This window comes from Lepisosteus oculatus, chromosome 11 (genome assembly GCF_040954835.1).
Source record: "Lepisosteus oculatus isolate fLepOcu1 chromosome 11, fLepOcu1.hap2, whole genome shotgun sequence".
In the NCBI taxonomy this organism is placed as follows: domain Eukaryota; kingdom Metazoa; phylum Chordata; class Actinopteri; order Semionotiformes; family Lepisosteidae; genus Lepisosteus; species Lepisosteus oculatus.
The window spans coordinates 11,786,979-11,802,295 of NC_090706.1; the positions used below are offsets into that span (position 1 = coordinate 11,786,979).

General features: G+C 39.4%; 2 protein-coding genes across 2 annotated transcripts in view; both read left to right on the forward strand.

Moving 5' to 3' along the window:
- Window positions 1-5,169, forward strand: part of myom3 (myomesin 3) — a 93,788-nt gene extending 88,619 nt beyond the window's left edge. The window contains exons 35-37 of the mRNA XM_015349195.2: window positions 678-700; window positions 823-878; window positions 2,390-5,169. Coding sequence (XP_015204681.2) covers window positions 678-700; window positions 823-878; window positions 2,390-2,656 — 346 coding nt within the window. The 3' untranslated portion in view covers window positions 2,657-5,169. The remainder of the gene's footprint in view (window positions 1-677; window positions 701-822; window positions 879-2,389) is intronic.
- A 1,372-nt stretch (window positions 5,170-6,541) lies between these two features.
- On the forward strand, window positions 6,542-14,380 carry LOC102693614 (fatty acid-binding protein, liver-like). Its single transcript, XM_006631458.3, has 4 exons — window positions 6,542-6,920; window positions 11,088-11,260; window positions 12,921-13,010; window positions 14,037-14,380. The coding sequence occupies exons 1-4, from the start codon at window positions 6,854-6,856 to the stop codon at window positions 14,085-14,087; spliced, it is 381 nt and encodes a 126-aa protein (XP_006631521.1). The 5' UTR covers window positions 6,542-6,853; the 3' UTR covers window positions 14,088-14,380.
- Window positions 14,381-15,317: the final 937 nt, after the last annotated feature.

Sequence of the window (15,317 nt, forward strand, 5' to 3'; positions counted from 1 at the left end):
CCAGTCTTCTGTTTCTCAGTAATTATTCCACAAGTATAGATAAAGGCACCAATTAAATAATGAAAAAAAATTAACAACAAGAAGAAGTGTATCCAGATTCAATGAGAAAAGTAATATTATGTAAGAAGGGAAAAGAGTATTTCCAATAAAACAAGATTTATTTTACAGATCTTATGAACTCTTTGCTCTGTATTAATAATAGTCTCAGTTTCACCATATCCAAGGTGATTACTAAATGTTATATGTGAATTGACATCTAAGTACAGTATGTATCATTATATGTAAATCTTTATGTGGCACAGTGGTGCTGTGTTGCCTTGCCGAGCTGGGGCCCCGGGTTCAATTCCTGGGATGCTATCTGCATGGCGTTTGCATGTTCTTCCTGTATTCGTGTGGGTTTCCTCTGTGCTCTGATTTCCTCCTACAGTCCAAAAACATACTGGTGGGTCCAATGGCTTCTGGGAAAGCTGACCCTGCTTGTGCTTGGAGTGCGTGCATGTTGGTGTCTTTGTGAGAACTGTGATGGACTGGTGTTCCATCCACCATTGTGTATCCTGCTATGTGCCCCTTGCTTACTGAGATCCCGTGTTGGAAAGTGGTTGGATGCATGGAAGTCTTCATTACAATGATGATCCTGACCTACTTTATAGTGAACAATGTCGCTTCTCTCCCCACAGACAAGCAGCAATTGCTGAAAAGAGTAAGACATTTTCCAAATTAATTTCTCTTGTTTGTAAATATTTGATATATATATATATGAAGTATGGAGATGGAGTAAGGAACCCCCACTTTAGTTTTTTTTAAACAATTCTTCTCTTTCAGACCGAGCAAGAGTAACCAAGGGGTTACCTGACGTGGTGGCCATCATGGAAAATAAGGTGGGTGGCTTGTGATGTTTTCTAATTCTAAATTAAATTAGAGTAATGAAATGCAATTACTCAATCATTGGAACTGGGTTTTGTTCCGAGCAGAACCTAGCAGAAATTACTTTTTAAAATAAAATATTTTCAAATTAAATCTAAACATGCTAGTCTGAAGACTTCCTGTCCTGTTTCTCCCTGCTGATTGATAAATTGGACATTGTTAACTTGTTAGATCAGGCTCATTCTAACCACTTCTCAAAAAAAACACTTTTTTTAAAAAAATCATCTGAATACAAAATAGAAGACTGTTTTACACACATTGCCTTTGAAAGCCAAATCGAGAGAAGAGGTGTGAACAGCTTTTAATAGATTGTAACAGTGCGGAACAGCTCTGCAAATTTCTAATAGCAGAGTCGCAAAATGGCTCTCAACACAAGAGTGTTTTAATAATATGGCTCTTGTTTTCATACTGCATTTTAAATAAATGAGCTGTCAAGGACTGGCATTTTAATCAGCCTCTTCTAAGAAGAAACCTAATTCAAGTAATAGTTTTAATAAAGCCTATTCACACAAATGGCTCGGGTTCCTAATCGAGAAATTCCTGATACCCTTGGGGTTTAAGATTCAATTGATTTTGTTACAATGCTAATTTACTGATGTTCCTCAAAGGCCTTGGCATTATCTTGGAAAACTGATTACACAAAAAACAAGGCCTGTGTTTGTTCAGGAAAAAAATGGCTTTGAGCTCTCCAATTTGTATTTTTCCTTGTGGTTTCGCAAAAGAGCACTGGGTGTTTTTCTGAACTTCTTTCTGGATTCATATGAACCACTGGATAAACTGAAGTTCCATTTTCTAGAAATCTGGAAACATGGTTCTAGACTGGAAAAAACTTAACCTTTTGAAACTCCCTTTTGCCAGCAAAAAGTTAATATGTGCAGTAGCAGTATTTCCTACCATTCTGATTTTGTTTGGTCTATATTATGGTAAAAGATGACATTCCAAAAAGTCTTCAAATCAGGTGCACCTGAGATCTGTTTCTCCTGAATCTGTGAAAGAATGCTGGATGAGGTGTAGCCTGAGTTACTTTACACAAGGAGCCCACTTTGTCTTGTGCTGATATGGTTATGCCTATTGAATTGAATACAAATATATCTGTAGGCAATATGGATTTGAAAAACTTAAAAATAAAACAGTGGGTTGTGTGGTCTGCCAAGGATTAACAGCTAGTGCAAAACAAATGGCATGCTAAAAAAACTGTGTAAATTTGGATGTGTTGTGAGGAACCACAAGAAAATATGTAAGTTCTAGTAAATTAAATAAACAGCTTAACTAGGAAACGTTGTCAGTACTTTGCCACACATATCAGAGGAGATTACATATAGCACATTTTGAAGACATTCATGTTTCTAGTCTCCCCTCCAAGCCATTAATCCAAGTAAATGGATTAATAAACAATTAATTAATAAACAATTCAGTGCTGAATTGTGCTTGTGACTGAAGTGAGTTTCTCCTCCACACACAACAGTCTCTGTGTCTCACCTGCTTCACGGCCGGAGATCCGACCCCTGAGGTCTTCTGGATGAAGAACGAAAGAGAAATCGTCACGGGAGAGCAGTACAAAATCACGACATCGGCCGGGTGCAGCTCCATCACTATAAACCAAGTGACGGCGGAGGATTCAGGCAAATACAGCATCTTCGTGAGAAACAAGCACGGGACACAGACGGAGGATGTCACCGTCAGCGTCTACAAGTATGGAGAGAAGCCCAGTGCAGGAGCTCTGGAAATGTAGAGCACCGCCCTACCGGAAAGATCATAAAACCAGTCGTATCATTTCATTCTATTTACTGCTTTTCAGTTTCTTGCACGTGGTAGTTTAGCACAGAAATGTCTGAGCCCAGGCCTGCAAAGCACTACAGAACAACCTTTCAAAAGAGGCAAAAACAAGAATTAGGTCACAAGATTGTTTTAAAAACCTGAGTCATGTAACAGAATAACTTTATTTACATTACTCATGGTTAAAGAAGTAAATAGTGACACATTTTATACAACCTCTCTGAACATTATACAAAGAGAGGCGTTTTTATGGCCTAGTTATTTCTGCAACTTTTGAACAGTGTCTTCTGGTGGATATTTCAGCTGAGCTCTGAATGACTTAATTGGATCAATATTGTTTAATGTGCCTGGGTAGTTGTGCAAATGTATTTTAATGACAGTTGACAATGAGTTATCTACAGGGGTAATGCATGAGGCTGGATAGGAACGTATTAGAATTGTATTGAGGCAACCGTGTAAAAGAACATTAATTAGCTGTTGTAAACCGGGTATCTTCATGGAATTACGTGGCCCTCCATGCCCTGTTATCAAGAAGGCTGCAGGAAATGAATTGCTCTGGTGGTTTGTTTTATCTGCAACCACAGGGTACAGCTGTTTTTGGTGTCTGCAACTTCCTCAGTCAGAATGTGCAAAGCATTTTGAAATTAAATCCCTCAAAGCTCAAAGGAAGAGATAAAAGAAACTAATAAAGCTAATGCAACATTCTGTACTGCTTGATTTTTAAATTAAGCATTTTATTAGAACTTAAATAATTATATTGTCACTACCGAGTTAACCAATCATCCTGAAGTTGCACATTGAAAAGAAACCATTGCTTTCATGCACAATGTTCCATCCCACTGAAACAAAACACAGGGGTCATTAGACTTTAATTTATACTGTATCACACTACAAAAGAAGATAAATTAATTATATTTGCTTACATTATATTGGAGAATTTACAGAAATGTGAGCATTTACATTTACAGGGAAATCATTGATTTTCTGAAAAAAAATTATCAGATATAGTTCAACGCCTTTAAGAACATTTTTAAGGATATGTCAGAATAGTCAGTCTTGCCACGTGCTTACAGTCTTCAAACAAACATGCAAATGTGAGATCGGGACACTGGGCACAGAATTGCCGTGCTAGGCTCAGTTGGAAATTACATGCTGTTTTAACAGCATTTGCAGCTTTCTGGTCAGATAAGCACCCAGGTTCAAAATTCAATTTGTACCTATGTTATCTGTCATTAAAAGCAGATGACATTGATAGGGTATAAAGCAAGCTGCCGTGTACTCAGAACAGATTAGATTAAGTACGAAGACGAGCCTAGTTTGTTCTTTTATTAGCGTAATTTATGCATAGTTTCCAGCATTATAGCCGGTTAATTCCATCGTAAATCACACAGCAGCACAGGAGCGATTAACCTTATGCTGCTACTGTCATTTGTCACCATAAAGCCCTGATCACTAGTTGCATTTATGTTAATGAAGCTTGCATTATCAGACCTACAAATTCTACTTTAAAAAATTAAAATGTTTACCCTTTTTAAGATAGTCAGTGAAGAAATGTCACTGTGCAAGATATCTCTTTTTTAATATAGGAAAAGTACACAGTTGCCTCTGTGTCCTAGATGCCATTCACCTCTCCTCTGGTCACCTCAGAGTCATTTTTGCCACCTTTCCTCTCTTTCCAATTTATCACCTGCAATACCACAGTTAGCCTCCAGTGGAAGATGGAGAATTAAAAATGCACACCCACCAATCACTCTGGTTGTATTTTAAATTATCGCATTATATGTAATTAGCACATCATTTCATTAGCACACCAAGATTCCATTCTTGGTGTAACAACTTGCAAAAGAAAAAAGAAGCAAACTTTGCTCTCAACTGGAAAGTATCGACAGTTTCATGTTTCAACCACTTTTGAAAATGAATTCAGCCATTCCGTCACGATTACACGATTTTGTGTCAAAAGTGTTGGGCTATTTTGCAAGTGGATAAAACATTGAGCTGTTTTGCTTTTGCTTTTTTTAAAAAAAGGTCAGAATCGACGATTGTTTTTTAGTAAATACCCACATAGTTTGGAAGGGGCGATTTAGATCACAGCCCACAGTGATGACTCGTGTACCTATTTAAAGAGAGGAGGAAGTGAAGGCTGGTTTCTCCACCCTGGCCAGGACTGGAGCAATTCAGTGCTGTTGGGTAGAGAAGAGAATTCCTCACTGGCTTCATCATGGGCCGTCGGGTGTCTGGGAATGCGGTGAGAGCCAAGACCATCGTGAATGACTAACCCCGTCCCTGATGATACTGAGCCCAATCTGGGGTCATAGTGACATGATCCAGGCTTGAATTTGCATAGCCTGAGCGATAGAAGTGAACTTGTGCTCAGGGTGGGCTCCTTTTCCGGTGGAGCCAGCTGGGAGCCAAGAATGTCGAACTTTAAAAGCAATGGGGAAAAAAATAAATAAATGTATTGAGTGCAAACAGGTGTGCAGTGCTCTCTTTCTTTCTCGCTTTTGTTAATGACAGTGGCCTTGTGAGGACGGAAGATTGCCAATGTAGCATTCGTTCATAAAAAGGCTGATGACACTGAGCCACCGAACGGAATAACAATTGGAAATAAGTCTTACTTCCACTACATGCAAGGTAACAGAAACATAAAATAAAACTAGTATTGGGCGTATGATAATAAGAATCTAACGTGCACTTCAAAAATGTAGTTATTACTTACCTAACTCATTAGAGTTTGCTGATCAAGTCACAGCAGGAGTCAACACAGAGCACATGATGCAGTATTGATTACGTTCCTCATAAATTATTCATTCTCAAATTGCTGGCAGTAGGTATTCGAGGTAGCGTGAGAACTTGGATTGAGTATTTGAAAATAGACGGGAAACACTGGGTACAAATAAGGGGTAGATGGTCAAATAGGGGTGATGTAATTAGTGAACTCATCTGTACTGGGGTCACTGCTATTCCCAATTTATGTCAACAGTCTAGGTTTTTTTGGTTCTAGTATTGTCAAGTTTACAGATCACATCCAATATGGAAGATCTGAAAACGCAAAGCTTGAGTTGAGCTGTTGATATAAATCGCAGCTACCACAGGGCTTCAAGCTACAGCTACCTACAGCAGGATATAGCGCTGGAGATTCAAGCCAAGCCTCAAGAAGAAGAAAGGCTACTCCATTGCCTAACTATAAATGTTATCTCGTGACTTAAAAAGTTACATTAGAATGAACGTGTTTGCACAAATGAATTGTGCATCTCAACTTTTGGATGCATCTGTTTTCTATTTTTAAATAACCTTGGAAAATAAAAATTAAAATTAAAATCCTTTGTGAGGCCTGAAATTACCTTACAAACCCAGTAAAAAAAAAAGATCCCTTTTCCCTCACACTGGAGCGTGTTAAAAATCACATTTCCAGGCACTGGCATTGGTTTGTACTGTTCCCATTAAGTCCTCTAAGTACTCCTAAAAGATATGTGAAACGATTAAAAGTGGCCCAGTCAAGCTCATTGTGCATTCAATAAAGTAGAAAAAAACTCATTGTCATTTTTTTGAAAGTGTAAACCAGAGGAAAGCCAATTCACAATTTGTTCTATCTTTGTCCATACCTGGAGATTCGTGGCTCATATCCGTAGCCAGGTTGCATAGGTCCTTGATTCAAGAACCGAAACCATCTGACAGCGAGGCAGCAATAAAGATGTTGTGGAGAAATCTCCAATACAGACCTCATGGGAACCACCTGTCTCCAGGCAACCACTCTAAATTAAAAGCCTCACCAAACAACAGAACATTCCAAAAATAATTGTCTCAGATCTAACACGCAACTTATTCCAGCCTAAACAGTTCTAACATTTTACATGAAAATTAGTTCCCGGTGAGCAAGATTCTACTACTGTGCTGTGAAATTACACAGAGAGTTCATTTACACAGAAGTGGAGTGAGTGAACGACAGGTTATTTAAATAGGGGTGTCTAGAAATTGCTTCAGAATCGGCCAAAAAAATAGCTCTTGCATTGGCTGTTAATGATTAAGACAAAGGGGGATTCATAGGCTACAGGGGCATAAATATCAGAGAAGTCTTGGGCCTTCGTACATTGCTTTGAGCTTCACAGCTACTCCTACCAGCTTCCTGAGGCAGAGGGAAAAACTAACAGTAAGCATGGCTTTCAATGGAACATGGCAAGTCTACTCACAGGAGAACTATGAAGAGTTTCTGCGATCAATACGTAAGTTTGCATTTCTATTATTCATGCTCTGAAGCATGCAATCTTGACTGGAAGGGATATTTCTAAATGTGAGGATTCTTGCAGAATTATGTTGCTCATCTTTTTGAATTGAGCTAAACCTTTGAATTATAATATCCTCTCATGATTGGATAGAAGCTGTCAGATACAATATGTTATTCCTTTTGCTTTGTAAAATAATTGAAGGCTTTTGATCTACAGTGTGCCAGTTATTTCACAATGCACTAATTCCTCAGCATTACAAACCTTAAACTTAGGCAGCTGTGTCTCACCAAGTGTCACTAAGATCATCCCTGACAGAATACATCTTCAACCTCCACCCTCCATTCACACAAAGCTATACAAGCAGGAATTTTATTCCTGTGTGGGCAACTAACTTCATTCATAAAAGGCGGTGAGGTGATTAGATATATCTTAGCCAAAGATCAGGGGTGTGCTATGAAATGTTGTGTTCGCAAGTTACCTAAACTTCATGTCTGTGACATGTAAGGACACCCTATAAAAACAAAGTATGGTAACGTGCTCAATTGAAGTTTAAAGACAGAGTTAATTAGGGCAATGAGCTGCACTCTATATATTCCATGTTGTTGAAATTGATACACTGGCTCCCTGCAAAAAAAGATTGTATTGTATCCTTGAATTAATTAACTACTAACCGATGATGATGAGCCAAATGACCTCCTCTCCTTTGTAACTGTTCTTATGTTCTCCTGATTTTATAAGGCACCATACCTTGCATGCAAGGTGAAATGAGCTGAGATCTAGGAAGAAATATTCCTATAGAACAAGTTTTCTTTCGCCATGTAGACACTCCTTGCAAACACAGAAAGGTGTCATCATCAAAGGAGGAAGAATAGAGGCCGGAGCCCAATGGACAACAAAATCCCTAGTTTATACAGCCAAGGCAAACCTAACTCAGTTTATCAGAGGAAGAAACCCCCAAGAAGTACACTCTGAGCATCTTCTGGTTCTTCTACTTCTGCCAGGTTTTAGCCTCTGAAGACACACCAGGTCAGAAATTTCATAAGGCTGTAAAATAGGGATTTTTTTTAAGTCAACTTCATTTCAGTAATGACCTTCATTTCTGTTCCAAAAACAATTGTGCTGTTGCTTTTGGGTAAAGCACATTAATGTGATGGGTTTTAGCATACATAAATAATATAAAAGTTTCTTTGTTTTACAGTACCTTTTAATCACTAAAAAAACATTGGTTTATAATAATAATGCACAATTTTGTTTTTATTAGTTATTTATTTCGTAGCTCCGTAATCCTGGTGTCTGCTGACTCTCATTAAATTTCCTACATCAGTGTTTCAGGGGAATCAGCGTTCCTTATTTAATGTTTCCCCTGAGTGTTTCAGAGGGAAAGCAAGCGCTGCCCTTCTTCCTCTCATGCTAATAATATGCTTATTACTTGAGTCAAGCTCAATAACAATTGACAATTAACAATCTACCAAGCCGGAATTGGTATATAAAAACATCCATCTATCCATTTCCTAAGCACTTTATGCAGGGGAGCTGGAGCTTACCCTGGCAAGCAACTGGCACAAGGCAGGATACAGCCTGGATGGGACGCCAGTCCATCACAAGCCAAACAGACGCAAACACTGCTATGCACACACCCACACCAGGCCAGTTTTTCCAGAAGCGAATTTCCCTACCAGCACGTCTTGGGACTGGGAGTAGACACCAGGGCAGCAGCACTGAGAGGCAGCAATGGTAACAACTGCACCACTGTGCCGCCCACAGATAAAAACAACATTTCCAAAATGCAAAACACAGATACTCAGAGGATCCTGCTCTAGTAACGCACATTTTCAGACATACAGCACATATCTCCTGCAACTAAAACAAGACAACACTGATAGAGGAAGTCCATGTTTCTCTGTCCCTTGAGGGGGTGTCTGTCATGAAAACATGATGGATGAACTAAGTCAAATTCTTTTTTTTTCTAAAGGACTAAAACAACCCATGAAGCTATGGTTGCATTAATTATTGTAATTGTCACATGTATTGTAATTTGCCAGTGACACTTATTCACTGTACACAAGGAGTACATGCCTACAGGGTGTTTACCTTATGGTTTTGTGCCCACACTGTTTGAATACTGATTGAATACTTTTGCTTTGCATGGTATTTGTGTTGCACGTCCAGCTCTATTCCACCTTATTATCATTTCATTTGACGAATTTAATTAATTTTACTCTATAATGCTTGCATGACTGTTCTGTTACCAATGGTAATTATAATCTGGGCAAAAAAGCTTTATAAAGACCACAGTAGGGTCTGCAATTTCACACCTAATGTAGAAAACTGAAACACTTCTAGATGTAAAAAATACGAAAACATGCACTACCACATGCTCCACTCCATATTACACATCGATCAGACATAATATCAGAGTTAATAAACTGTTGCAAATGCGACTTTTTTCTACTACATAAGCAGGATAAATGTTTTTACTCCAACACACCACAATAACTGAAGATGTATTAACGCCATATGGGACATGAATGTTATGTTATATGTTATATGCTATATGCTATATGCTATATGCTATATGCTATATGCTATATGTCATATGTCATATGTCATATGCCATATGTCGTATGTCGTATGTCGTATATTTTATATGTTATGTTAAATGAAAGAAAGGTGCAGAGAATATTACTGATATTTACCAAAGTGAATTCCTGTAAAAGTAATAAAATATAGTGTAGCACACGAACTGCCAGGCAGTATTAGGTAAGCTGAGGTAGACCATGGAAAAGGCCCACTTTTCCATGGTCCTGGAGAGAACACGCAAGCTCCACACAGAAGGAGCCTCAGAACAGACTTAAACCCAGGACCCAAAAGCCGTGAGACAGCACTGATAATGGTCAAGCCATCCTGCTGTGTGCTCTAGAATTCCTAGACCCAACAGCATTTGTCCTTATTTTCTACACTTTGGCTGTGCTACAGTTTTGAGGAACACAGTGGCACCCTACAGGTAGAAAGAGCACTGCCTGAAGAGCAATAAAAGCATTTTGTAAAAAGAAAAGTTTCAGTTGCATTAGTGCTTCATTTTCCAGTCTTAGAGTCATTCCATTAATTATTGTGTGTACCACCATATCTTAGTACTGGACTACAGCAAGCTGTCTGATTCTGATAAAGCTTTGTTTCGATAAAGGTTCAAACACTCGTCCTTTTCAACAACCACAAGAGGCACTTGGTAGCAGGAGGCTTGTTAAAGGCGCTGTCAAGCTCTGTACATGTGGTGCCCTTAAATGTCAGACAGGATATTTGAAAGGTGGAAATAATTTTTCAGTCTTGCCAGTAAATGTCACAGGGGAAATACATTGCTTTTCACTCTTCGACGATAAGTGGATTGATGTTTAGGTTGTCCTAATTAGAAATCTGACATGTAGAATGTTACAATCAGTTTAATATAATATTCACCAGGCTGGTTACGTAAAGCTGTTGTTAGGCGATCATTGTATTTATTCCAAGAGCAAAAGATTGTAGGATTGCTTCATAAAACAATTAAATAGAGCTAAGCAATTTAAAGAATCACAACGACTGGAAGAGTTACAAGGAATATATGACATTTGTCCATCCACACAGCTACAATACTCCTTATCAAATACACTACTAAAGTAAAAGAGTCACAAATGAATTTGGATCAACAATATTTTTATTTTCCCCTTAATAGACATGTTCAGATCTAGCCCTGAACTTAAACACGATGGGTAAAATGTTCCTGGGATTTATTCAAAGAAGCTGTCCAACATCCAGTACAAAACTTTTCAGGGTGGCAACAAATTTTCTAAAAAACTTTGCCTCATTGAGCAGAACAAAATATTTAACAAAGGTAAATATAAAAAAGGGCTTAAGTATTTTACTTCATAAACCAGTGTGTCTCAAAACCCAAATTGGTAAATATCAATGTTTCTGCTTATTTAAGAAAAACAGTTCAAGTTAAACAAGGGATCATGGTAAGGAAGTACAATTCCGATAATTATTTTGAGTGCTCACAGACTTTTTTCTCAGCACTGTACATGTATATTATGTAAAAATCTTGTTGTAGTTTTGATTTATTTCTTGTTTTGACTTGTGTTGCTTTTTGCGCCCATATAACAATGCTGGGGCTTAATCAGTTCTCTTCTTTAGCTCTGCCAGAAGACGTTATAAAGATGGCGAAGGATGTGAAGCCTATTACAGAAATCAAGCAAGACGGAAACAACTTTGTCATCACTTCCAAAACACCCCGACAATCCGTAACCAATTCCTTCACCATCGGTAAGGAGGCTGACATCAACACTATGGATGGCAAGAAGCTCAAGGTAGGTCGTGTTCATCCTGGAAGAAAGACCACTATCTTATCATAACATCACACTGTTTATCAAGGATTGCCCTGTTTAGACTGTTTGGTTGCTAGCAGCTAAAGATAGACGCTGCCAGCTAAATCTTTCAAGGACCTTGTCCAACTATTTCATTTCCAAGAGAGCAGCTTCAACAACGTGGATGGGTAGCTTGTTCCATACTTCCACAACTCTTTGTGTAAAGAAATGCTTCCTGTCAGGAAAGGATCATCTCATCCAGTCTCTTCTTGAAAGAACCATGGGTATCAGTATCAGCAGAGCAGCTGTATGAGAGCCCTGCAAGCCTTTGGATCAAGAAGTGCCTCTGGTTCATGCGCCATTGCTCTTTCTTAAGAATCAAATGGATTGCATCATGAGGTTCTAATTCTAGTTAAAGGACTAACCACCGTAAACAATTTTAGGGCAGTTACAGTACCTTGTAATGCTCCTCCAGAATGTATTGCTGAACAGGTCCACAATCATCTTCAAGCATTTTACACTACATCACACTGAAGCATTAGGGATGCAAGTGAGATTTCTAAGCCCATGTTTCTAAGCACATAATCTCAGTAAAAACCCTGAAACTGAAAGAATAAACTATCACAACTTGAGAAATGTTTTCCCCACAAGCACAATCAAAATTCTGATTTGTTTAGTATAAAAAATTGGCTTGTTAAAGAGCACAGTGTGGCAAGATGGTGCAGGCAGTGGTTTGCATTCCACCCTTGGGATGCTGTCTGCATGGAGTTGGCATGTTCTCCTTGTGTTCTCAAGGGTTTCCTTCAGGTGCTTTGGTTTCTTTCCACAGACCAAACACATGCTGGTAGGTTAATTCGTTTCTAGGAAAATTGGCCCTGGTATGAGTGTTTACATGATTGTATCTTTGTCTGCCTGGGAAGGACTGGTGTTGCATCCAAGGTGTACCCTGTTGCTTGCTGGGACAGGTTCTGGCTCCGATTTTGACATAAAAAATATGGAACTAAAAAATTTGAAAAATGGTGAAAATATGCTCTAGTTGGAAAAGGGATTGATCGGTATATGTCAATTACATGACCAACCCAAACAGAAAAAAGCAGAATGTTTGATAGCAAACTCTAATGAAATACCAAGTGTAAAACAGGCAGCACACCACACCCATATCTGACAACTTGCCATTATGCATCATGCAGGGCCTGACGCAGACAGCCATGTCGCAGTGCTGATATCCATCCCTCCACTGACAGCACAAGCACGTGCACATACCAACACAGAGCTGCCATTAGATCTCCTACCTCATATCAGATCTGGGAAGACAGTCACGGCTTTGCAATTTGAATTCTCTTTAATTCACTGCTGTCAATAGTGTACCCCTCTCTCGTCGATTTTATTCATTGTGAACTCCCTTAAGGTAATGCATAATCGTGCTGTATAAATTAAGATTACCTCTCCGTTCATTTTCCATATCTACTTAGTTCTATACATTGTGATGGTGATATCGAGGACAATTATGATGTATATTATAGATATGAAAGCAATTCCACTTTTTCTCTGGGGGGGGTTGCACTTAGACTTGGGCTTGTAATAATAGTGCTGCACAACAGCGTGTGATGCTCTTCTTTCAGAATCCCCAGACTTAAACCCATCTTCTCTCTCTCATTCTCAGTGCACTGTCAGGATGGAGGATGGTAAACTCATCTGCCAGACAGAAAAGTTCTCCCACATTCAGGAGATCCAGGGGGATGAAATGGTGGAGGTTAGTGTGTTTCACAACCCCAGTCCTAACAAGTCTCTGTCTCTTCTGATTTTGGATCTAACTGAGTCGTGCTTGTTTGCCTGCACTTACCTGAACTACAGTATTTCCTCCTGTCTAAGAGCTGAAAGCAATTGAAAGGATCTTAATGAGACAATCAGTGTTTCCAACTAACTGAGAGATCAGATAGAATTTAAAAAACAGTCTAGTTAAGGAAGGGTCAGTCAGGATCTGAATTGGAAAACATTGCTTAAATAATTACTCAAATAGAGATGGTGTGGTTCATATACACTAAATAAACCAGTTAAGTCAGTCCTATCATTTTTCAAAGTAATACACTACATACTAGAGTGTAATAAATAGCTATTTTTTAGATGATGACCCATGTTTTAAGACACAGCTGGTGAGATCCAGACACATGCCTGCATCCTTATGCCAGTCAGACAGCTCGTTTGGCCACTCAAGGAAGTGTAACAGTGCCTCATGGACTGAGCCAGGTACAACTTGAAACGGGCGCAAAGCAGGATACACCCTGCACGGGGTGCCAGTCCATCGCAGGGCACACACAGACATAAACACACACACACTCACACCAGGGCCGATCGCCCCAGAAGCCAATGAACCTGCCAGTATGTCTTTGGATAATGGGATAAAACCAGACCACCTGGAGGAAGCCCACCTGAACATGGGGAGAACATACAAACTCCACACAGACAGCACCCCAGGTCCAGAGTTCAGGGCCCCAGTGCTCGTGGCACTCATCATGCCACTGGCTACTTGATACTGGTGTTAAGCAAATGAAATTGTCGGGCTCTTGCTGTCCATACTTGGAACAAAAAAGTTAAAAAGTCAGAGTTTTAAGAGTTAGAAGCCATTCACATTTAAATTTCTTCAGCTCCTTAAAGCATAAACATCTGAGGGATATACATCTTGGATAACATTTGGAACATTTCAACTTCTGTCTTCACCTGTGTACGTGGCGCCCAGTAATACAAGATACTGAGGTTTCTCTTTCCTCTTCTCTCGCAGACAATAACTGTTGGTGGCGCCACTCTCGTCAGACGAAGCCGAAAAATATAACATCGCCGGCGCAGAAGTACCCTCCCTGCTGGGATGATGTAATAGCTTAACGAAATAAACTTATTGAATGACCCAAACGAAGATTCGGACAAATGTTATTTGTTTCAGTTCTGCTAAGAAACACATCTTTCAGAAGCTTCGACAATTAAATCAATACTGCACGGTATTCGTGCTGTGCTGTCTCAGCCATTTTTAAACTGTAGCCCGACAAGGAGCAAATTGTTGGCCATGAGCCAGTGTTTGTTTACGATTATGATACCACATAAATCTTAATTAAACTTTATTACGCTGTCTTTTGGTAAATCCCAGAAATGTGTATGCTTTATTTGAATTTATGATCGTGTTATAGTAAAAGGTACAGCGCATCTCTAGAGCCACAGTACACCAATTACCACACAATTAACATTACACTGCAAACCCCGTGGGAAGCTTTACTTCCGAGTATTTCTTATGGTTTAACTAAATCGAAAAGCTCTCTAGGACCCCAAAATTGGATATTTATTTCCACTCAGGCCAGTCTGCACACAACTAAAAACAGTCAAAGTGATGTTGAATTTAATAAAGTAACACAGTACTGTAATGCAATTTAAGCAGCCATACTCTCAGTTTTGTCAACAGCAGCTTTTACTGCAGAAAATGACCTTGAACTGCAATAAAAGCAAACTTGCGCAAAGCGTGGGGAGTGAAGTGGGTGGTTGTGGTTTATGACAGCTGCAGACCAGCGGCTCTGGGGGCGTCAGTTATAATGGAAAAAACACAACGTGTTATGAGTTCTAGGGGTGGGGTTATTTTTATTTATTTTTTTGCAAGGATACAGACATTAGTATTTCCATGATCTCCCAGTCTGTATCACATCAGGCCAGGGAATAATTAAATAAAAACTGAAGTGCGCAACACACTCTCTCACACCCCACCGCCATTTGCGCACGGGTTGAAGATTTTACTTCACAAGCAAGAAGACCCGCGCGTTGTTGGAACAAAAGAAAAAGCCCGGCCGATTGACGATCAAAGTAGTGATTGCTTATGTTTGGACGCTTGTCTCATGACTGTTTCTCTTCACTGGGACACCTAGTTAAACATGAAAAGGCAGAGGGAAAGCGAGGACGCGCCCACAATGAACGCGGGAAAGACTGCCAGCAGAGAGTGAACGTCACCGCCCCCTCATGTTTAATCCCAGTCTCGGGATGTACCCTGTCAAGGTTCGTAGAGCCACGCTACAGGTAAAGGGTG